General features: G+C 35.5%; 1 protein-coding gene across 20 annotated transcripts in view; it reads right to left on the reverse strand.

Annotated features, from left to right (window-relative positions):
• Positions 1-24,313, reverse strand: part of KIF20B (kinesin family member 20B) — a 62,153-nt gene that overhangs the window by 13,232 nt on the left and 24,608 nt on the right. For all 20 annotated transcript variants that reach the window (XM_023760489.1, XM_023760485.1, XM_023760491.1 and 17 more), the window contains 8 exons: positions 22,581-22,700; positions 16,433-16,583; positions 10,499-11,717; positions 10,019-10,157; positions 9,166-9,285; positions 7,133-7,193; positions 3,060-3,185; positions 2,311-2,438 (listed from right to left, as the gene is read on the reverse strand). In XM_023760489.1, coding sequence (XP_023616257.1) covers positions 2,311-2,438; positions 3,060-3,185; positions 7,133-7,193; positions 9,166-9,285; positions 10,019-10,157; positions 10,499-11,717; positions 16,433-16,583; positions 22,581-22,700 — 2,064 coding nt within the window. The remainder of the gene's footprint in view (positions 1-2,310; positions 2,439-3,059; positions 3,186-7,132; positions 7,194-9,165; positions 9,286-10,018; positions 10,158-10,498; positions 11,718-16,432; positions 16,584-22,580; positions 22,701-24,313) is intronic.

Below are 24,313 nucleotides of genomic sequence, written 5' to 3' on the forward strand. Positions count from 1 at the left end.
ATTTAAAGACTTAAGTCAGTGAGCATAAGAAGAAATAAAACAATTTAAATTCCTGAAAAAGTTAGACACACGTCTTCCTAAATGACAGGAAAAAAAAAAAAAAAAAGACTTTGTGTGTGATGGTCTTTCCTTTTTTATTTTTTATTTTATTTTATTGTTGAGAGTATTACAGATGGCCCCATTTCCCCCCCTTTCCCTCCCTCTACCCAATCCTAGGCCTTCACCTGTCAATTGTCTGTGTCCATGGGCTATGACTAATTTGTGCTTCTAAATCCCTTCACCTTTTTTAGCCATCCCTCCAACCTGCCTCCCATCTGGCAACCTTCAAAATGTTCTCTGTATCTATGAGTATGGTTCTGTTCTGCTTGTTCACTCATTATATTTCATGCAATACTGTTTAGTGGTGATGAAGTCCTTTAGCTTTTTCTTGTCTGGGGAGCTCTTTATCTGACCTTCCATTCTTAATGATAGCTTTGTGCCTTGGCTGGCGTGCTCAGTGGTTAGAGTGTCAGCCCACAAACCGGAGGATCTCAGGTTCAATTCCTGGTCAAGGGCATGTACCTTGGTTGCAAGTTCTTTCCCCAGTCCCGGTTGGGGCATGTGTGACAGACAACCAGTCACTGTTTCTCTCTCACATCTATGTTTCTGTTTCTGTTTTCTCTCTCTCTCTCTCTCTCTCTCTCTCTCTCTCTCTCTCTCTCTCCACCCCCTCACTCTAAAAAAATCAATGGTAAAAAATATTCTCATCCCGGGTTTCAGCACTAAAAAAAAAATAAAAAAATTCTCAGGTGAGAATTAACAAAAAAATTAAAATTAAAATAAATGGTAGCTTTGCTAGGTAATTTTGGTTGTAGGTCCTTGCTTTACATGTGATGGTCATTTCTAATTGTATGGGTCTAAAAATAAAATATTCCTGGGTATATAAGATGCCAAATAAAAAATAACATGTGCAATAGGACAAACATTTATTAGTTTAAGGATCATTGAGAACATCTGGACCAAGAATACAAATGACCAGTAATTTTCAAACTGGGTTCAAAGGCATCTAATTTATACATTCAAAACCCAAGTAAACAAGAACAATAACACCACTTTAAAATATATATCCCACTGTTTTTAGAACTATAGTAGTCCATTCCAAGATTATAAAGCTTATAATCTAAGATATGTGATTACATCATTTGAGAGCAATGCAAACATACCAATACTCCTAAATATAAACATTCTCAATATAGTTCATGCATTTTTTTTTCATAATTAACAGTATATTTACTTGGGGTTTTCACAATAGAAAGGGTAAATTCTAGAATATATAATTAACCCTTACAAAAGAAAGTAGCAATTTTTTTGTATTTGTTCAGTACCCAATTACATACAGCCTGCACTTAAGAAAATAATTTAGATTTAGTCAACTTTTCAAAACATTATGTTTTCTTTAATCTCGAATATAGTTATGAATGCAGCTCCTAATTTACAAAATTTTAAGCAGTGTTTGGTAAATCCCATTAAGAACATATTTCTCCTATATGTTATATTCCATACATAGTATGTTTGAGTTGAACATGGAAAAAAATATAAACATCAAACAAAATATCTTCTATATAGTATGGTTTCAAATATATCCCAGTGTCCAGATATTTAACACTGTTCTTTTCCAACTCAATAATTACATATGTAAATAATTACATATTTATAATAATCAAAATAATTTTCCTAAAAGTCACCTTTCCCATAGCAGTATTTGATGAGTAAGAAATTCAAGAGTAGAAAAATAGGTAAGATATGGTGACTTAAGTATTAAATATGTAGAATATAAAACTGAAGACCCAACCACTGTATTTTCATTTGCAATTAGTTTGTATCTTGGGAATTTCCTCCCCGTGTCATTTCAATGTATACTGAAAAAATTATATCAATATATTAGTTACTCCTAGGAATTATTTTACCCGTACATGAAGCAACCATAAAATATTTACTGAATTCTCCTCTCATCAGAAATATAATGAACACATAAATATATATATTATTGTACTGATGGGTGGTCATAATAATCTGACTACTCAGTGTATATATATTCACTGAGTACGTATTCACTCAGTGTATATATATTCAGTACAATGAAGTGAATCAGTTATGCAAATAATAATAATAATAAAACCTTGAGAGTATTTGCTTAGGAAGTTTTCAATATTCAGTATTTTTGGAAGTGTCAATGAAGTACTGATGGGGTGGTCATAATAATCTGGCCACTCAGCACAAATTAGTCACACACACACACACACACACACACATAGATAAATAAAATCCTACCTGTAACTCATCTTGAAGTTTATTGAGCTTTTTACTAAGCACATCTGTGTTACCCTCAAGTTCTTCATTTGAACTTTGATTACTTTTGGTTTCCAGATCTTTGCATTTTTCTTTCAATTTTTCCAATTCTGTTTGAAAACATAAAATTATTTTTAAAAGCAAGCAGAAGTGATACCATTTAGAGATACATGTGGCATGGGATACAAATAAGAAAAAAGAACACAGATTAAGACAGAACTAGAACTACACTAAGAGCCTCACTTTTAAGAGTTCTTACCAAATTCTTAGAGAAGAGGAACTACAGGGACCTCATGGGCACCCACTGAATAGTGTTCAAATTTATACGATATAAATTAAATGCATGTCAGTCTTAATTATATAGGAAACTTCAGGTAATTCTCAGAAATTAAACTGTGATGGTATTCTCAGGGATGAAATCAGAGTATTTATACAGAGATAATACTAAGAGCTAGAAAAAGGTAAAACTTAGTTGAAAGTTTATTCTTAACATCTGGGGAACATTGCAAGAGCATGTCCTCAGTCCTTCTTTACTATACACAATTTTACTTAGATAAAATAATTTTCATCACATTGGAAAATGGCAGGTGACAGGACATTCCAAAGACATACCAAATACATTTTCATTATGAATTATTACAAGTACTATAATACTTTAAAAGGAAAGAAATCTAGGGAAATAAAGAAAATGCAAGAGTATGTCTTGAGATATTTAAGCAATATTGTTTTACCTGTAGCAAGCCTTTCAGCTTCCTCTAATTTAGCTTCAAGCACTTGATCTTGTTCTACCTGAGTTTGTTCTTGTTCTTCTAGTGTCATTCGCATGTCTTCAATTATTTTTTCTTTAACACTTAGATCTAAAAATAGTGAGTGAACATTTTAGAAATTACTAACATCTCCATCTAGATATCCAATTTTTCTTGAGTTCTTCTAAAAACTAAAATACACTTTTACTAACTATAATAGAATATGAGTTCCATATAAACAGAAACTGTCTTGTTCTCTGCTGTACCCTATATGTCTAGAACAGCACTGGCATATATGAAGCACCAAATAAATATCTAATGTGCAGATGGATGCTTGGATGATTGCAAGAATGAATGGATAGATGGCAAGAATGAGAAGTAGAGGCAAACAGAGTGAGTGGAAAGGGAAAAGTAAAACTATCTCTATATGCAGAAGACATGATCTTACATATAGAAAATCTTAAGGAATCCCCAAAAAGGAAGAAAAATAAAGAAAACTTTATTAGAGCTCATAAACTAGTTCAGCAAAATTGCAGGATACAAAATCAATATAATCAAATTGATTTTCTTTTTATACACTAGCAATGAACAATCCAAAAATGGCATTAAGAAAATAATTCCATTTTCAAAGGCATTATAAAGAATAAAATACATAGAAATAAATTAACAAAAATGCGCAAAACTTATACACTGAAAACTAAAAAACATCATTGAAAGGAATTCCAGAAGGTCTAACTAAATGAAATGATATCCCACATTCATGACTAATACTGTTAGATTGGCAATTTCCCCAAATAGACCCTCAGATTTGACAAAATCACCATCAAAATTCTAACTGGCTCTTTTGCAGAAAATGACAAGGTGATACTAAAATTCAGGTACAAATCCAAGGAACCCAAGCCAAAACAATCTTGCAAAAGAACAAAAGTGAGAGCATTCACACTTCCCATTTCAAAACTAACATACAGTAACAATACAGTGTGATACCAGCGTAAGGACAGACATACAGATCAATAAAACAAAATTGCGAGTACAAAAATAAACCCTTATATTGATAGTCAACTGATTTAAAGACAATGCAATGAAGGAAAGAACAGTCTTTGCCACAAATAGTGCTTGGACAGTTAGAGCTCCATAAGCAAAAGATACTTATCTCAAACAATACACAAAGTTATGCTCAAATGGATGAGCTTAAAATGGATCAAAGATCTAAAAATAAAAGAACTAAAACTATAACTCTTAGAAAATCTACATAACTTTGAATGGGCAACAGTTTCTTAGACATAACAAGCTATCAAAACAAAATAGGTAAACTGAACTTCCACCAAAATGAAAAACTTGTATGCATCAAAGGACACTATCAAGTAATTGAAGAACAGCCCAAAGAATTAGAGAAAACATTTGCAAATCATTTATCTGATAAGGGCCTAGTATCCAGAATATATAAAGAATTCTTACAATTCCATAAGAAGAAAGACAAGTAACCCAATTTTAAAATGAGCAAAGGACTTAACAAAAAATTGTCCAAATAAGATATACAAATGGCCAACAGCTGAAAACTAGATTCTCAGTATTTAGTCATTAGGGAAATACAAATCAATAACAATGGCATACTACTTGACACTCATCAGAATGTTAGGTTAAATAGTGTTCCCAAAATATTCATGTCCACCCACTATGGATATAACCTTATTTGGAAACAGGGAATTTGCAGATGTAATCAAATTAAGAATAAAAGTAATTCTGGATTAGGATGGGCCCAAAACCTAGTATGACCAGTGTACTTATATGAAGAGGGAAATCTGTACAACACTAATAAGAAGACACCGATACAGACATACCATGTTAAAACAAAGGCAGACTGGAGTTAAAATGACACAAACCAAGAAATACAAAGGATTGCCATTACCCACCAGAAACTAAAAAAGATTCTTTCCTAGAACCTTCAGAAGAAGCATTTCAATATCTTTATTTTGGATTTCTAGTTCTCAGGACTGTAGGAGAATAAGTTTTTTGTTACTTTAAGTTACCCAGTTTGTGATACTTTGTTACAGCAGTCCTAGGGAACTAAGAAAGATAGCTATAACTTTAAAAATGAAAAATAACTAGTATTAGCAACATCATAAAGAAACTGGAGCCCTCATCCACTACTGGTAGGAACACAGAATAATACAGTCAAAAAAAAAAAAATACAGTCACTGTGGTTAATTTTGACAGTTCCTCAAAGAGTTAATCATACAGTTACCATGATCCAGTAGTTCCACTCCTGGATATATATTCCTAAGAGAATTGAAAATATATATTCACCCAAACATTTGTACACAAATATTCATAAAAGCCAAGAAGTGGAAACAATCCAAATGCCTATCAACTGATACATAAATAAAATGTAATATTAGTTGGCCATAAATAAGAATGAAGTACTGGTACATACTACAATATGGATAAAACTTAAGAACATGCTAAGTGAAAGAAGTCATACCCAAAAGGCCACACCTTATACGACTCAATTTACAAGAATTCATATAAGTGACTGTCTACAGCAGGCAAGTCCAATACAGACAGACAGTAGATTAGTGATTTGACGGGGACTGGCTAAGGAAGGGTTTCTTATGGGGGGGTGATGAAAATATTATGGAATTCAGAGTGTCAGTGATTGTACAACCTTGTGAATATACTAAACCCACACAAATGTTCACTTTTTTAAAAAATATATTTTATTAATTTTTTACAGAGAGGAATAGAGAGTTAGAAACATCGATGAGAGAGAAACATTGATCAGCCGCCTCCCACACACCTACCACTGGGGATGTGCCCGCAACCAAGGTACATGCCCTTGACCAGAATCAAACCTGGGACCCTTGAGTCCGCAGGCCGATGCTCTATCCACCGAGCCAAACCGGTCAGGGCCAAATGTTCACTTTTAAAGGGTAAATTTTATGTTATACTATATATTATATCTCAAAAAATTTTTAAACAAATTTATTAAGATAGCTAAGTGAATGGCATTCAGTATTTAAATAAAAATGTAGAAGTCAGGAAAAGCCTCAAGAACTGAAAATGCAAAATTTTTTTTAATTTTGTTGATTTCAGAGAGGAAGGAAGAGGGAGAGAGAGATAGAAGCATTAATGACCAGAGAGAGAGTCACTGATTGGCTGCCTCCTGCATACCCCCTACTGGGGATTGAGCTCACAACCTGAGCATGTGCCCTTACCAGGAATCGAACCATGACCTCCTGGTTCACAGGTCGATGCTCAACCACTTACCAGGCTGAAAATGCAATTTTTTATTAAGAGATGAGTAAGTGATGGGGAAGAAAGGAATCTGCATAATTTTACATACAGAAATTAAGGGATGGACAAAAGTGGGTAAGAACTCTGTGCCAAAATGTGCATGAATACAGCAAGTAGACTACAAAAAATGTGTAAATAATGAAGGCCAGCTATTTGAACACATAAGAGACTGTACCTAAGTGCACTGTGCCCTGTGACATTCTTTTGAGTTAATAAAACTATTATAATAATCATACCCTGCATGTCTTTCCCCATACAAACATGTAAACCTACTGTATGTAATTATCAACAAAGAAATTTTTAAAACATTCTAAATAAAAAAAATCAATACAATTTGAGTTTGAAAAAAGCAAAATTCAGCACATACAATTTGAACCTAAAATTGTAAATGTTCCTTTTAAACTTTATAAATTTTTTTTAATTTTAAAGCTGTTTTACTTAAAGTATATTGTTTACATGATTTTGTCTAGAAATCTATTCCATTCATTGTGACCTATGAAACTTTATTTTTCACAAAATGCTGGCCATTTCCTAGAGATCAATGTGCCTTTGACTGAATATTTCTTAATGTTTTAATTTTCAAGAATAAACTTTATACTGATAAGTTACTCATTAGAATCAATCAATGCTTTCTTTTGACAGTGTTACAGCCTATGTTGCCCTTAGTTTACTTTAGAATTTTCAAAGGAAAATGTTTAAACAAACTGCTATTGCAACTATTTTGTCAATCATTTTAGTATTAGAAGCAGAGGTTTGTTCCTGACCTTTGCACACTCTCTCATACTGCTGTATAGTTTCTTCCACTTTCTGGTTACTTAACTGCTCCTGCAAAATGAAAGAATATGGATGAAATGCAAATATAATAAACACACAAAAATATTTAATAGTGGGGCCTGAAAACAAGGTTCAATATTAGGTTTGAAATCTGTCTCCTATAAAGCTGACTACTAGTCTTGAGCTTCCAAGTTTCTTACACCTTGGAGGAAAGGGCAGAGTGAGAGTGAAAAAGAAAAAAATAGAAGTAAAAATTTTATACCTTTAATCTACCTCAAAGTTACTGCCCATTTTACTTAACATTTTACGTTATTGTGTTCTCTTATGCACCACAAAAAGCAAAAACAGGGAAATGGAGGTTCACGATGTAGTTACCAAAGGAGGAATAAGAAAAACCACTAAAAAGTTCCATATCAGTAAATTCAAAATGCAGAAAAATAGGACCCTCCAACCCCCTCTATGTAGAAAGTAGATGGAAGGTTTGAATAACCAAAGCCTTAAGGGCAAAGATTAAATTATTAGCACTAAAAATCCTCCAATTACAGTTTTGTTTTATTTTAATATTTTTTTATTGGTAGAATAAGAGGGAGAGAGATGGAAACATCAATGATGAGAGAAAATAATTGAGTGGCTGCCTCCTGTACGCCCCACACTGGGGATCCAGCCCACAACCCAGGCATGTGCCCTGACCGGGAATTGAGCTGTAACCACCTGATTCATAGGTCAATGCTCAACCACTGAGCCACCGCAGCCGGGCCAATTCCAGTTTTAACTTGTTAAGTAATCCAACCCATTCCTTATCTCATCTAACTTCAGCACTACCTTCTTAGGTTATAAGTCTTAGAATAAATCATTACAGAACCTAAATATCTCTGAATTGTATTATGAAAGTATAGATTGCTTTATTAAAACGGTATTCAGTTAAAAATTTAAATCACATGTTTATATATGAATATTCATTAGTTTGCTTCATTTAAAAGCAAATGTGTAAAGACTACAATAACCTTTCTTTATTGCTGCTTTATCCAATTAATTGATGTTAAGTAAAATATAACCATTTAGGAAACAGGAGAATAAAAAGAGAACCCAACTATGCTGATCATCTGAAAAAAAAAAAAAAAAAAAAAAATATATATATATATATATATATATATATATATATATATATATATAAAACCATTTATAAATGCTTAAGTGTCCTCTTAAAAAATTTTTTTTTACAGGTCCTGAGCTTTTTCTTTTCACTTTTGATTTTGAAATAACTTTAGATTTTATAAAAGAATTGCAAAGATACCAGAAATTTCCTGTATAACCTCCACTTAGCTTCCCCTAATTTCAACATCTTCTATTACCATGGTATATTATTTTAAAATCAAGAAATTAACTAACATTGGACACAAACAAATGAGAAGTTTAGTCTCGAAAATGGAAACAATTATTTTTCTATGGGGAAAAAAATTAGCATTGGTATAATACTATCAAAACTGAAGACTTTATTTGGATTTCATGTTTCTCCAACAATGTTCTAGAATCCAATCATGATACAATGCCACATTTAGTCATCATGTCTCACTAGTATCCCATCTGTGATAAGTGTCTCAATAATACTTTAATGACTTTGCCACTTTTTACTGGTCGGGTACAGTTTGGGCTTGTCTGATGTCTTCTCACAATCAGACTAAGTTAAAGGATTTGGAGGAAGAATACCACAGAAAAGATGTGCCCTTTTGGTCACATCAAATCAGGAAATACATGTTACCAATATGGCTTACTAGTGGTGATTATATTCTTAAACACTTGGTTAAAGTTAAGGTGTTGTCTGCCAGGTTTCCTTACTGTAAAATTACTATTTTTTCCTTCCCATACTCTAGTCATTAGAAGCAAATTACTATGACCTTATTTGATTTTAACCAATTTTTCAATTACAGAAAAGGCTAAAAGAGAATTTGTTATAAAAAACTGATTTTTTTAGACACTAAAATACGTGGACTCTAATTAAACCACCCTTTAAAAAAACTGATACCTTGAGTTGCTGAATGGTTCGCTGTTTCATATCCATTTCCTGAGAACACTGGTTTTTCTTTTTCTCCAGTTCATTCATTTTAATCCTCAGTAATTTTTCCTCATCACGCATTAGAGATACCTACAAAGTAATGATTATAAAACCAATTTTTTTAAATGCTTTTTGTTTAAAATTAATGGCCACTGATTCAAAGATTCATGTCCTTAAAAACTCATTAAAGCGGCCACTGGGGGGAAAGGGGGATTTATCTGTAATACTTTCAACAATAAAGATAAATTTCTTTAAAAAATATTTTTTATTGATTTTTAAAAAAATATATTTTATTAATTTTTTACAGAGAGGAAGGGAGAGGGATAGAGAGTTAGAAACATCGATGAGAGAGAAACATCGATCAGCTGCCTCCTGCACACTCCCCACTTTTTTCTAGTTCACAACCAAGGTACATGCCCTTGACCGGAACTTGGAACCCTTGAGTCCGCAGGCAAACGCTCTATCCACTGAGCCAAACCGGTTAGGGCGATAAAGATAAATTTTTAAAAACATTAACAAATTAGATTCTAACATACTATAAGATATGGCTTCAAATTATCAGGATATTTCCTAATACTCTAAAGGAGAATGCATATGAAGAAATAATTTTCTTCTTACATTTTAAGAATTTCAAACACTTGTAAGTGTTCTCAAAAAAGAATCAACATAGCATCTTGCATGCAACAGCAAAATCATTATCATGGAAAAGTCAACAAAGACATTCCAGGGAGAAATTATTGGCTCACATTTCCAAGGTTTATTGATATATAAGGAAAACCATCTTTACCATTTAAATTGAATGCACAGCTTTCAAAGAGCCTACCTCTTTCTGTACTTGCTTAATCTGTTTTTTGGCATCAGCCAGTTTCTCTTTCAGCTCAGCATTATCTTCTTCCTTCCTCTGAAGATCTGCTTTCAGATTCTGGGTAAGGGCAGAGCTTGCCGAGAGCTCCTCTTTCAATCTATAAAACACAAACCACTTTCCTATAGTGACACACCATTAATCACTTTGTATCATACTTGTGAGACAGTAACAATCTACAAAATTACATCTTTTCACAAATTTAGAATGTCCAAACCATGAATGAGTCCTTTAGAGAAAATTTCAGATTCTATAAAAAGATCTTTGCATATAACTTGGCTCCAAAGATTTATATAAACAAAGTCCAAGTCTTCACTCATCTCAAATGCTATACTGCACCAGATTAAGTTATGGCCACCTAAATTACTTAAAAGCTACATAACAAAATCAATACAATGAATGCTTTGCATATTATAAATATTTGAATAACATTTAGCTTACTTTTCCATCTCTTGCCAGTTGGTTTCTTTTTCTTCTTCCTTTAATTGAAGGGAATGCTTTGCATCTTCCCAATTATTTGTTAACCGTGTGATTTCTTCTTTCAACTTGACTTCCCTTTCGTTTAAATCTTTGATGTTTTTGATACAATCCTGATGATCTGCTTGAAATTCCTTTAGATTTTTTTCTAGTTCCAAGATGATAGATGTTTTTTCCAAAATTTCTTGTTCTAACTTGGTTGAATGACTACATTCAACTTTCTGAGTTCCTAACATGGCTTCAAGTTCATTTATTTTCACTTTATAGCAGGCAACCTCTTGTGTGAGTTCTGAAAGTGCTCTTTTTCCCTCAACTACTTGCTGTACTTGAACATTGAGACTAACATTTTTTTCTTGCAATTCTTCTTTCAGCTGCTGTATAAGACTTTCTTTTCCTTTTAGTAGGTCATCTTGATTTTTATTTTCTGTTTTTAGTCTCTTGTTATCATCCTCATAGCATTTTAATTCTGCTTGTAATTTTTCAATTTGTTGTTCCAGTTCCTGGATCTGATGACTTTTTTTGGAGGAGGCCTTTACAATCTCCTTACATTCTACCCAAATGGCATCAATACTAGAGTGGAAAGAACTTTCCCTATTAGGTTTAACCTGCTTACTTACCAAATAATCATTATCCAAAGGGTGTAACTTTGTATTTGGCAAATCATCCTCCTGAGAACCACGTGAGAGATCCTGGAGATTGAGTAAATCTATGTTTGAGATCTGAGAAAATGAATCAAGGGTTCGTAGTTCATCTATTTTTGCTTGCATTAATTTTATTTGTGAAACATTATGAGTGATGGTTCTTCTAGCGACTTCTATCTCCTCTGACAACTTCATGATCTTTTCCTCCTGTTCTTGATTTATACCTCTCTGTATCTGTAGTTCAGAAATTGCATTGTCATAAGTTGACTGAATTTGTTGGACATCTATACTTAAAGAAAAGCTCTCCTTCTTAGAAAAAGAAAGCTCCTGCTGCAAAGCAACAATCTGTTTACTTAATTCTGCTTTTTCTTCCTTTTCATTTCTAAGTTCATTCTCAACAGTGAGTAATCTTGCTTTCAGCTCTTCATTATCATTATTTTCTTGTACAACTCGAATGTTTTCCTCATTTTCTGAAATGCTCTCTTGCATTTCTTCACTTTTCTTTTGGTCTTCAGTGACAGTTGGACTAATGTGTACAGGTCCTTTAAAAATAGGAAAATTGCTATTAATCTGGCAAACCTTAAACTAAAAAGTAAACAGATAAGCCAATATTCAAACATAGGAAACATGAAAGCAAACTTTTAATGAAAAACACAAACTACTGCGTGAAAAAACTAAGCCCATTTATGTAAAAACTACAGTTCTGTAAGATAATGGAAAGAGTTAGCATATTTTATAACTTTCAGTATTATTTAAATTTCCCACCACAAATCTTTTTTTTAAATATATCTTTTATTAATTTCAGAGAGGAAAGGAGAGGGAGAGAGAGATAGAAACATCAATAATGAGAGAGAATCACTGATTGGCTGCCTCTTGCACATCCCCTACTGAGGATCAAACCCACAACTGGGCATATGCCCTTGACTGGAATCGAACCTGGGACCCTTCAGTCCGCAGGCCGACGCTCTATCCACTGAGCCAAACCGGTTAGGGCTAAAAGTTACTTTTAATGTTCATTTTGACAAGTTAATTCACCTCATTCATACAACTGTCAAGTAAAAATTACGTTCAAGTTTTTCTCATAGATTGTAAGATTAAATCTTGAAACATAATTCGCAGTCCTCTAGATACATAAATTTATATATGTATATATCCAATATTTATTTTATTTATTTATTTATTTATTTATTTATTTATTCATTTATTTATTCATTCCTTCCTTCCTTCCTCCCTTCCTTCCTTCATTTATTTTAATCCTCACCGGAGGCCATTTTCTTTTTTTTTCTTCCCCTGAGGCGAGGGAAAGCAAGGAAGAGAGAGAAAGAGAGAGAAAGAGAGAGAGAGAGAGAGAGAGAGAGAGACAGACAGACAGACAGACATTGATGTGAAATAAAAACATCGATAGGTTACCTCCCATACGTGCCCCAACTGAGGATCAAATCTGCAACCTACGCATGTGCCCTCATGGGTAATCAGACCTGCAACCTTTTGGTGTATGGGACATTGCTCCACCAACTGATCCACCCAGCCAGGGCCACAAATTTATCTTTATATGTTTTCATACAACTTCCATTACTATAATCAGGGTCTGGTGGTTATCTCAAATCCTAGGAAATTACTTCAAAACATGTAAGAATCTGACTCTGTGGTTCCAATTTTATTTTTTCCTTTTCTGTTTGACTTCATGGTTTGATGTTTAAACTTTCTACACAACATTGCTCTGATATAATCAACTACATATGTCCTTTTGACCTTTATTCACTGTTGATTTCACCTGTTTTTATTTAATGTCCTCACTAAGCATGTAAGATTCATATTCCTCAGGCTTAAAGGTCCCAGATATAATATGAAATACAAGCAATACTATTCCAAAAAAGCAAGACAGTTTTTGGGGGGTGGGGGATTGGCTTGAAATCCTACTCGTTAAAAAACCTATTACTTTCAGTGCAATGAATAAAAAAAGTATATTTTAGCCCTGGCTGGTGTTTTTACTTTACAAATACAACCCATATTCTTTTCCTTCACCAACTGTCTAAATGCTTTGGGGCAGCTGTAATTGTGTGATCCCATTTATGGGATCCCAGGATCTCTTTTCTTAAATACAGGCTGATTGTAAAAGTTCATTGGACAGCCATAACCGGTTTGGCTCAGTGGATAGAGCGTCGGCCTGCGGACTAAGGGGTCCCGGGTTCGATTCCGGTCAAGGGCATGTACCTTGGTTGCGGGCACATCCCCAGTGGGAGGTGTGCAGGAGGCAGCTGATCGATGTTTCTCTCTCATCGATGTTTCTAACTCTCTCTCTCCCTTCCTCTCTGTAAAAAAATCAATAAAATATATTTTTTTTAAAAAGTTCATTGGACAAAATTTTATTATCAATAATTTACATGGCTGTCTCCTGCCACAGAGAGAACAGCAGAAACATGGAATTACCCCTGTTGTATAGCCTCACTTCCTTGGATTCTCGGTTTATTCTAAGAATTCCAGCTACTCTGAAATCTTCAAGATTTGGCCTTATTTACTTTTACAACAAAGCTGCCCACTAAATCTAATAGATTTTTAATAATCTTGAACCAATGTATTATTTTTCATTAGATCTCCCAGCATCTTATAAAGCTGTGGCAAGTCATCCCAAAGTGAAATAACCTGGTCTTCTCCACTGGTTCACTCTGTTCTACTTTCCATGCAACCTTATTCTCTATTTGATAATATTTTCATACCTATGAATTCATCAATGGAAATAACTAATTGAGAAAACCAAATGATGATGTTAAGAGTCCTGGATGACTTTTTTTCTCATAATAGACATGTTTTTTAAAAAAATCCTCTTACCCTTTAAAAAGACAAGATATAAAAATGTCTGAACTCTTATTAGGAATGGAGATAGGATCTAAGCAACTTAAAAATGACAACAAACAGAAATCCCGAGCTCACAAATACATCCTGACTATCCTGATGGAAGAGATTTGAGTCATGCATACTATATACATGTAGTCCCTATACCCTGAAGTGAATACAGAAAGCTCCTGTTATCAAGTAATATTGTTCCTATAATTTCCCTATATTTCAAGAACCAGGATACATAGTGTGATCACTTCCTAAGTTATATAAATGTCCAACCACTATGTTGTACACCTGAAACTAATATAATAATTATATGTCAACTGAAATGGCAAAAAAATTTAATTAAAAAAGAACCAAAATATAATACAAAATACAAGGTAAATCAAACCAAAATATTTTTATCTGATTTTTTTTAGGTATTTGTACTATTTTTTCAAAAAATTTAAAAAGTTTTACTAGTAAGTCAAAAGATTAAATAAAATAAAATAAAATAAAAAAAAAATAAAAAGTTTTACTAGTATGTCAAAAGATTTATAGAACATATTCAGGACAGCCTTGTGAGGTAGAAATTAAAATCAATCCAGCAATAAAGATAGGAAAAACTCTACTGTATCTAGTTTACTTTTAAAAAGTAAACAAAAAGAAAGGAATACAGTTAACACTTTAATTCAATATTTACACTACATGCAACCTATATTCACACGGATTACTTCTTTTCGTTGTAAAAAGTTAGTTTTGATTGAAAAATCCTAAATAGACTGTATCATATCTCTGGTTTGTCTCCTTTATCACTATCTGAAAATTATTTTTTGGACTGTTTGGTTACCAATTTCCCCCAAGTATGGATACAGTGATCTCAAAAAGTAAATTCACTTTCATAGAGAAAAGGCTTTGTATTCCCTTTAAAAAAAAAAACCACACACACTTATTAAATTAATTGGGGTGACATTGGTCAACATGAACATATAAGTTTCAGGTGTGGGTTTCTATGTTACAAGATCTGTATATTGCACATCACCCAAAGTCAAATCTTCTCTGCATTTCCTTTTAAGAACAGAAAACATGCTTCCCATGGAACTATCAACCTCCTTCTAGCCTAGTAGTCACATATTTGTTCTGGATATCTTTTAGTAGCAGGTGAGAGGAAAGAGGGTGGTTATATCTATAGTTTTTATGTAGTTTTTATGTGATCCCTATACTTTTTAATAACATAAGTAATGGAGAAATAGCCAAAGTGGTTGTGATTTTAAGAAGTAATAAAAATTTGTTATGTTAGCTAAACTTACTCAAATCTACTCACATCCAAATTATTTAGCTATAGTTCTTAAATAATCTTCTTCATGAATGAGTTATCTTTAGGACTATCATCTGTGTATAACACTGGCTCCTGGCCAATTCCTAGTTATCTACATTCTCAACTAGTCTATGACACTGACAAAGATGAATGAAAGAGAGGAAGAATGCAATGGAAATCACAGCAAGGTTATCCTCCCAGTAGCAAAGCACACCTCCTTCAATGGATGACAGAAGGCATATGCATATTTGTCTCAATCTATTAGCTCACACAACCATAATATATCCTACAAAACATTTACCTAATGCTGTATTATCCTTAAGGCACCTACTTTTGAAAACATTCATTTTACTGAGGTTCTGTGAGGTGTTTAGTATGTTGGTGTATTACCCACCTGTTTTCATCCTTGACAACCTCAGGAGGCAAGTACTGTATATTTTATTTAACTAATGTCCAAAGTTAAGACTTAACTCACCCATTTTTCTCAAGGTGAAGCAGCTAGCCAGGTTTCTAAAGCTAATGTACTTTCTCTGAGAAAGCCCTACCCCCAAGTATCATACTACAAAAGTTTTCCAAAAGAAATAATGAACAGTTTACAAAGAATGTAAATGCTGGTATGTTCTTCCACATATACAGGTAGAGAGTAAGCATGTACCCACTTTTTTTTTTAATAAATTTCTATAGTAACAGAATTCATTCTCGAGCACATTTGTCTTTAGTAGTATTTAGTTCAAAGTCTTCCTGTCAGATTTCCTTTTCTCCAAATGAATAAAAAAATGCAAAGGTAGAAAGCAATGTGGAAAGATTTGGGTGAAAAAAAGGTACTATCATTATGAAAATGAAAGTGATATGTTTTAACTATTATAAGCAGAGAAGTAAAAGAATTACAGGCATGCAAAAGTGATAAAAGCACAATATCTAAAAATATATTTATTATAATAAAAGAGCTTTCAATACACCCATCCTCAGGTTCATAACATGTTAGCATAAATATTAGTGACATTTAGATTTCTTCAGGGTTTTTTCCCTAGACAAGTAAATTTCCTCCATTTGCATCTGTTCTGCTTACTGGTTTAGGAATTAGCTTTCTTAAAGGCCTCTTGCTGGCAAATGAAGCAGTACCTTTCTTAGCTGGTGGCTCATCTTGCTGAAATTCATTTTCGTTTAATCTTTTTCTTCCCGAATAAGTTTTACTTTTGTTGTCCTTAGGCATTTCAACTGGTTCATTATAAGCCAATTTATTGTTTATTATTACAGATGTACCAGCCTTGTCCTAAAATAAAATAAATTCAGATTAGTTCACATATAGAAAGCTACAATAAATGTAAAAACTATATAAACTGTTTGATAGTGCATCATAAAAGTTTTATTTTCAAATTTGTTGAAACACTTTTCTAAGTTATTTCTTATATCTCACCCTAAGATAACTGAGTAATATTAAATAATGTGTACACTCACTAAGGACGAGAAAAGGACAAGAAAACGTTGTCTTAAAATCAGTTAAGCATGTAGTTTCACCTGATATATAAAAACTAATTCATCTTTAGATGGTACATTATAGACTTGTTTTGGGATAACTATAGAACCCTAAAACACCTACCCCTTAGTCACATTTTTAATGTGGTTTGAAAAGAAAAACACGAAAACACTAAGATAAAATTGTTTCTTTATACTTTTACTTAAAATCTTGAGGCCCCACTCTAGAAATTCAATAGTTATGTTTTGTAACCAAAGCTGCTCAAAGATAAGCAGTATTGTCTCACTTTTAGAACTCCCAGAAAAAGTTTTGACCTTAGTCTCTAGCCTTGTATAGTCAAAGATATACAGACTTTAAATTTGAGTTCTTAGTTTGTCTAAATGATAAAAATCTTTGAGATTTTTATTTTTTTAAGGCAAATACTATGCCTCCCTAAAAGGCTAGCAGAAAGGAGGTACAATACAGGTTATCCAGAAAGAGGAAGGATAAAACTCAGCAGTTAAGTGCAAGTCTATAGTAATCAAAGGTATGGTAAAAGCAAGGATTTTTTTTTTTAATGTACAAATTACTTAAAACCCTATATACTGGTAGCAATCCGTTTTGAAAAAAACTATGGAGAAAAAATTTCATCCTATATAATAGAAGGCTAATATACAAATATACCTAACGGCGGAACAACCAAAACAACCAAACAACCGGTCAGTATGATGTGCACTGGCCACCAGGGTGCGTGCACAGAACATGGCGGGTGTCGGACACAGTGGGATGGTGGAGCAAGTGAGCGGGGGTGCCAGACCAAGGCTCGCTGTCATCGCAGCAAGCCTCTGGTGGTTACTGAAAATTCTTTGCTCCCATGCACCATGGTCCTGCCCGGCACTTGCACTTGCTGCCAGTGCCAGCCCCACTTGCACCCACTGCTGGCACCGGCCCCACTCGCACCTGCAGCCGACCCTGGAGCCAGTGCTGGAGCCACCACTCACACCTGCTGCCAGTGACCGGCGCCGGTCCCCGATCACTCGGTGCAAGTGGCAGCTGTAGGCCCTGATGGCCCTGAGGGCTTCTCCACCTCCCCCTGCTCCTGAGGGGTGATCAGGGACGGTGCCAGCCCTGCTCGCACCCACTGTGGTGCCGGCCCCAATCACTCCGCGCCGTCAGTGGGTGCAAGCAGGGCCAGTGCTGTCAACGCGTGGGAGCAGAGGCAGCAGGAGCAGGGCTGCCAGTAGACAGAGGACCAGGGACCACGGCGTGAGGGGCCGGACGGGGGTGCAGAGGATGGGCCGAGACCCGCCCCTGTGCCTACCGCAGGCTCGTGGTCCACAGTTCCTTTCAAGGTGCACGAATTCGTGCACTGGGACCTTGTTTACATTATAAAATCAGCAAATAGCCCTAGGGCCATGGTCGGCAAACTGCGGCTCGCGAGCCACATGCGGCTTTTTGGCCCCTTGAGTGTGGCTCTTCCTAAGCCTTAGGAGTACCCTAATTAAGTAAATAACAATGTACCTACCTATATAGTTTAAGTTTAAAAAATTTGGCTCACAAATGAAATTTCAATCGTTGTACTGTTGATATTTGGCTCTGTTGACTAATGAGTTTGCCGACCACTGCCCTAGGGGTTTAACTCAGTGGATAGAGTGTCGGCCTGTGCACTGAAGGGTCTTGGGTTCAGGTCCAGTCAAGGGCACATGCCTGGGTTGCAGGCTCAATCCCTAGTAGGAGGCGTGCAGGAGGCAGCCAATCAATTCTCTCTCATCATTGATGTTTCTATCTCTCTCTCCCTCTCACTTCCTCTCTGAAATAAAAATATATTTTAAAAAATAAATAAAATTAGCAAACACTATTCTTAAGAGATATAAATAAAATGACTTTTAAGTCATAGTGATGGATTATTGAAAAAAATAAAAGCAACATTTTTTGAGCTATCCTTAAACAAAGAATATCATGAAGAACAAACTCCATACTTTCTCACAATTAGCATCTTGGCATCACTGACAAATGACAAAACCCTGGGATAGATGATCACAGCTCTGACAGAGCTAGAGAGTTTTGACTACATGACAGGGTCAGTTGTCTCCTTCCCCCACTCTGAGACCTATCACAATGGCCTGATTTTCTTTTCCCCTTCAAATTATACAATCATGCCGGAACCGGTTGGGCTCAGTGGATAGAGCGTCGGCCTGCGGACTGAAAGGTCCCAGGTTCGATTCCGGTCGAGGGCATGTACCTGGGTTGCGGGCACATCCCCAGTGGGAGATGTGCAGGAGGCAGCTGATCGATGTTTCTCTCTCATCGATGTTTCTAACTCTCTATCCCTCTCCCTTCCTCTCTGTAAAAAATCAATAAAATATATTTAAAAAAAAAATTATACAATCATCACCCCCACACACACAAAAACAAATCTAACCTCCACAGCTCAGTTATTTGAAGGAGTGTCCTCTTCCAATATCTAAAGCAGTGATGGCAAACCTATGACACGCGTGTCAGAGGTGACACTCGAACTCATTTTTTTGGTTGATTTTTCTTTGTTAAATGGCATTTTGATATATAAAATAAATATCAAAAATATAAGTCTTTGTTTTACTATGGTTGCAAATATCAAAAAATTTCTATATGTGACACGGCACCAGAGTTAAGTTAGGGTTTTTCAAAATGCTGACACGCCGAGCTCAAAAGGTTCGCCATCACTGCCCTAGATTAACAGTTAATGAGCACACAGCCAGGTTACTTCGCACTTGTTTATTTATGTATTTATGTGAGCAATTTAGCACCGTTATAAGTTAATAGATAACAGGATCTAGAGGTGACACGCGTGTCATAGGTTCGCCATCACTAATCTAGAGCCTATCTAAAAAGTGTATTTATAGGCAAGGGCTACTAAATTAGGAATTCTGCTTATTTTATATTGCTTTTTTACTGTTACTTAAACATTACTAACACACTGTGGTATGCAAACAACCTACAGAAATAAACGTTAGAGAAACCAAGATGGCAGCATAGGTAAACACCGGAGATTGCTGCCTCGCACAACCACTTCAAAAATACACCTAAAAGACGGAACGGACATCATCCAGAACCACAGGAAGGCTGGCTGAGTGGAAATTCTACAACTAGAAGGAAAAAGAAAAGCATACCGAGACTCAGAGGAGGTGCGGTGTGGAAGTAAAATACAGAGGTACAGAGGTGCATGCTGAAGAGGGCTGGCGGCTGAGGATACGGTTGTCTTTTTCAATCAGGAGGGAGTCTCAAGCTCTGAGCTCCAGTTCCGGGCGAGTCTCTGGGGACCTAGACTCATACGGGAGAAACTGGACTGTCTGGCATCAGTCAGAACTCGAGGGCAGCTTTCTCTTGGAGGTGCTTGCAGCGATTGCCAGGACACTGAGAAGCGGGGCCTCTGAGGGCAAGACTGAGAGCAGCCATAGCTGCTTGCCCCGCCCTGTTGATCCCCTGGGACCCAGCCCCGCCCAAGCCGCCCACAGAGGCTTTTGCATATGAAAGGCCTGGCGCTTTGCAATCTGATAATTACCTAACAAACTGCAGCTGGCCCAAGGCCCCAGGGCAACTTGCATTGCTTCACAGCTGGCTCCTGCTGGATAGCCTCAGGCAGAGGCTAGATTAGCACCTCCTTAGAGATCCAGGAGCCAGTGTACCCAGTGGTCAGAGTGGGGCCATCCAGATTGCAGCTCCTCGGATCCATAAAGGACACACTCAGGGGGCAGACTCAGTGAGCACCAAAGCCCCATTGAAGCAAGTCTTTCCCCGGAGGGGTGTCTACAGCACAGAAGTCCTCCCACTGCAGACACAGCTGATTCTCACAGCCAATTTGGCCTGGAGGTCAATTCCTCCCAGTGTTACCTACAACAATCAAGGCTTAACTACAACAAGACTGTGCACAAAGCCCACAAGGGGGTGCACCAAGAGTGTCTACCTCAGGTAATTGGGGAAGCTGAGCCACTGGGCCCTATAGGACACCTAGCACACAAAGCCACTCTATCGACACAGCGAAGCATAAAAAAATGCGTAGACAAAGAAACAGGACACAAATGACAGAAATAGAGGAAAGCAAACTACTGGATATAGAGTTCAAAACCACACTTTTAAGGTTTTTCAAGAATTTTCTAGAAACCGCCGATAAACTTAATGAGACCCTCAAGAAATCTAGTGAGACCCTCGAGGTTGTGATACAGGACCAACTAGAAATTAAGCATACACTGACTGAAATAAAGAATATTATACAAACTCCCAACAGCAGACTAGAGGATCGCATGAATCAAGTCAAAGATTTGAAATACGAAGAAGCAACAAACACCCAACCGGAAAAGCAAAATGAAAGAAGAATCCAAAAATACGAAGATAGTGTAAGAAGCCTCTGGGACAGCTTCAAGCGTACCAACATCCGAATTATAGGGGTGCCAGAAGAAGAGAGAGAGCAAGATATTGAAAACCTATTTGAAGAAATAATGACAGAAAACTTCCCCTACCTAGTGAAAGAAATAGACTTACAAGTCCAGGAAGCACAGAGAACCCCAAACAAAAGGAATCCAAAGAGGACCACACCAAGACACATCATCATTAAAATGCCAACAGCAAAAGACAAAGAGAGAATCTTAAAAGCAGCAAGAGAAAGACAGTAAGTTACCTACAAGGGAGTACCCATACGACTGTCAGCTGATTTCTCAACAGAAACTTTGCAGGCCAGAAGGGAGTGGCAAGAAATATTCAAAGTGATGAATACCAAGATTACCTACAACCAAGATTACTTTATCCAGCAAAGATATCATTCAGAATTGAAGGTCAAATAAAGAGCTTCACAGATAAGAAAAAGCTAAAGGAGTTCATCACCACTAAACCAGTATTATATGAAATGCTGAAAGGTATCCTTTAAGAAGAAGAAGAAGAAGAAAAAGGTAAAGATACAAATTATGACCAACAAATACACATCTATCAACAAGTGAATCTAAAAATCAAGTGAATAAATAATCTGATGAACAGAATAAACTGGTGATTATAATAGAATCAGGGGCATAGAAAGGGAGTGGACTGACTATTCTTGGGGGGAAAGGGGTGTGGGGGATGCGGGAAGAGATTGAACAAAAATCGTCCACCTATGGATGAGGACAGTGGGGTGGGGGGGCGGTGAGGGCGGAGTTTGGGGTGGGAACTGGGTGGAGGGGAGCTATGGGGGTAAAAGAGGAACAACTGTAATAACCTGAACAGTAAAGATTTAATTAAAAAATAAATAAATAAATAAATAAACGTTATTCCTTGTTAAATTTCCAACAATTTTCTTTGAAGTTGTAGTCACCAAAATGATATTTCTGGCTTTTCTTTTTCTTGTTTTCTTCACCAAAACAAACAGTAGACTTAAAATTCAAATCAAGTGATTAGAGCAAAAGTATGTGGTAAATAACCAAACCATTTCATGTATGGTTCCATATATAGATACAGATAGGTTATAGAAAAGAGATCGGGATCTTTATGCTCTCTGATATCTAAGCATATCAAAGTTCCTATTACCCCAAAGGCCCCTTCTAACTAGCTGAGGCTTAGACCTGCAAGGGCTACAAATTCTTCTCATCTCATTTTCTTCTACTTATGTTCAAAGAGGCCAAATGCCCTCTTTGAAGTACTCAAAAAATTAAGATTTTCACAATAGTAAATTGAATTCAAAACCAGAATAAACAATTAAACATTCTTAGAAAATTAGCTTATTTAAGCTATTTTAAATTATTTTAGTCTCAACCAAAACATACTTCTTAATGTAATCTATAATGAAGAAGAATAAAGTAAAATTCTTACACTGCTTTTAAATGTGTCTTCCACATGAAATTTTAGGTTCTCAAAGTTGTTAATAGTATCCTCTTTTTGATTAACTAAATCTTGCAATTCTTGAATTCTTTGATTCTGAATAATTATTTTCTTTGAAAAGAAGAAAAATAGCAATGGTTAGCAAATATATTTTAGGATAAAATACAATGCAGTTTTAGAATTCCTTCAAATTTAAAGACTGAGCAAAAATACCAAAGACCACACACTATGTACAGCATGACCTTATTTTTGTTTCAAACATAATACGTTTAGCCTTGGCCCATATGGCTCAGTTAGTTGGAGGTGTATTCCATGCACCAGTCATAGGTTCGATTCTCAGTCAGAGCACATATCTAGGTTGTGGGTTCAATCCCAAGCTGTGTGTATGGGAGGCAACCAATTGATATATCTCTCTCATATCAATGTTTCTTTCTCTCCCTTCCTCTCTCTCTAAAGATAAATAAATAAATGAAAATAAAGTGTTTATAAAAACAAAGGAAAGAATATAGCCTACTAGGTAAGAGGAATCTGTAATCAGACTCTGGGTTTGTATCCTAGTTTCTCTACCTTCTAGTGGGGGGACCCTGGGTAAGTTATTTAATGTCTCTGTAAAAATAAAAAATAATAGTATCTATATCATAAAGTTCTTTTGAGATTTAAATGAATATATGTAAAGCACAAGTCTAAAAGAGATACCAACGAACTTATTGGTATTCTCTCTTTTTTGTAATTTAGGAGAAAGATTACGGGGGACCTTTTTTATTTTCTATCTTGCATAGTTTAATATAACTAAATTTTTACAACTAGCATCTATTATTTTTATAGCTAGAAAAATAAAAGTTTAGGAGTTGTCTAAACAGTAGCTATAATGTCTTCTGCTACATTATTGTGGTTACTTCTTTAAATATAGATATTAGATACGAAGACCCTGAGTTATCTATATCTGGTCATATCCTAAAATATTTAGTTCTTCAATAGGATGAATGTAAGTTAAAATAAGAAGACTCATGCCAGAGAAGGTCAGGAAACATAGTAACTTTAGAGCTCTAAATTAACTTCACCTCCATGTATACTTGTAATTTCATATTTAGATCTATCAATGTCAAAAATATACACAACCATTTGGAATGGTTATCTGATCTAAAGGTGCCAGAGATCTTCAGAATTCCAATGCTGCACACTGCTCAGGCCATATCCTATAGTTGTTGTTTTTTTAAATATACTTTTATTGATTTCAGAGAGGAAGGGAGAGGAAGAGAGCAATAGAAACATCAATGATTAGAAAGAAGCATTGATTGGCTGCCTCCCGCATGCCCCAAACTGGAGATCGAGCCCACAACCCAGGCATGTTCCCTGACTGGGAATTGAACTGAGATCTCCTGATTCATAGGTTGCTCAACCACTGAGCCACACCACCTGCGCCATATCCCATAATTTAAAACACTCAGTAATTTCAGACAAAATAAACACAGTTTAAATCATCACCATGCACCTAGCTTAAAAAAAATGACACAGATATGTCCAAGACAACTTTTAAGGGAAGACACGGAACGACAATCCCTTTAGTATAAACTTTTTAACAGGTGTATGTACGTGTGTATGTGTTCTATATAGATAAGTAAATATTTTCTGGAAGGCCTGAAGAAGCTTCCCAGTGGCCATCGCTGAAAAGGGGTATGAGGGTGAAGACACATATTTTTCAATTTCTTCAATCAATAATTTAT

The sequence above is a fragment of the Myotis lucifugus genome, unplaced genomic scaffold, assembly GCF_000147115.1.
Source record: "Myotis lucifugus unplaced genomic scaffold, Myoluc2.0 scaffold_184, whole genome shotgun sequence".
Taxonomy (NCBI): Eukaryota; Metazoa; Chordata; class Mammalia; order Chiroptera; family Vespertilionidae; genus Myotis; species Myotis lucifugus.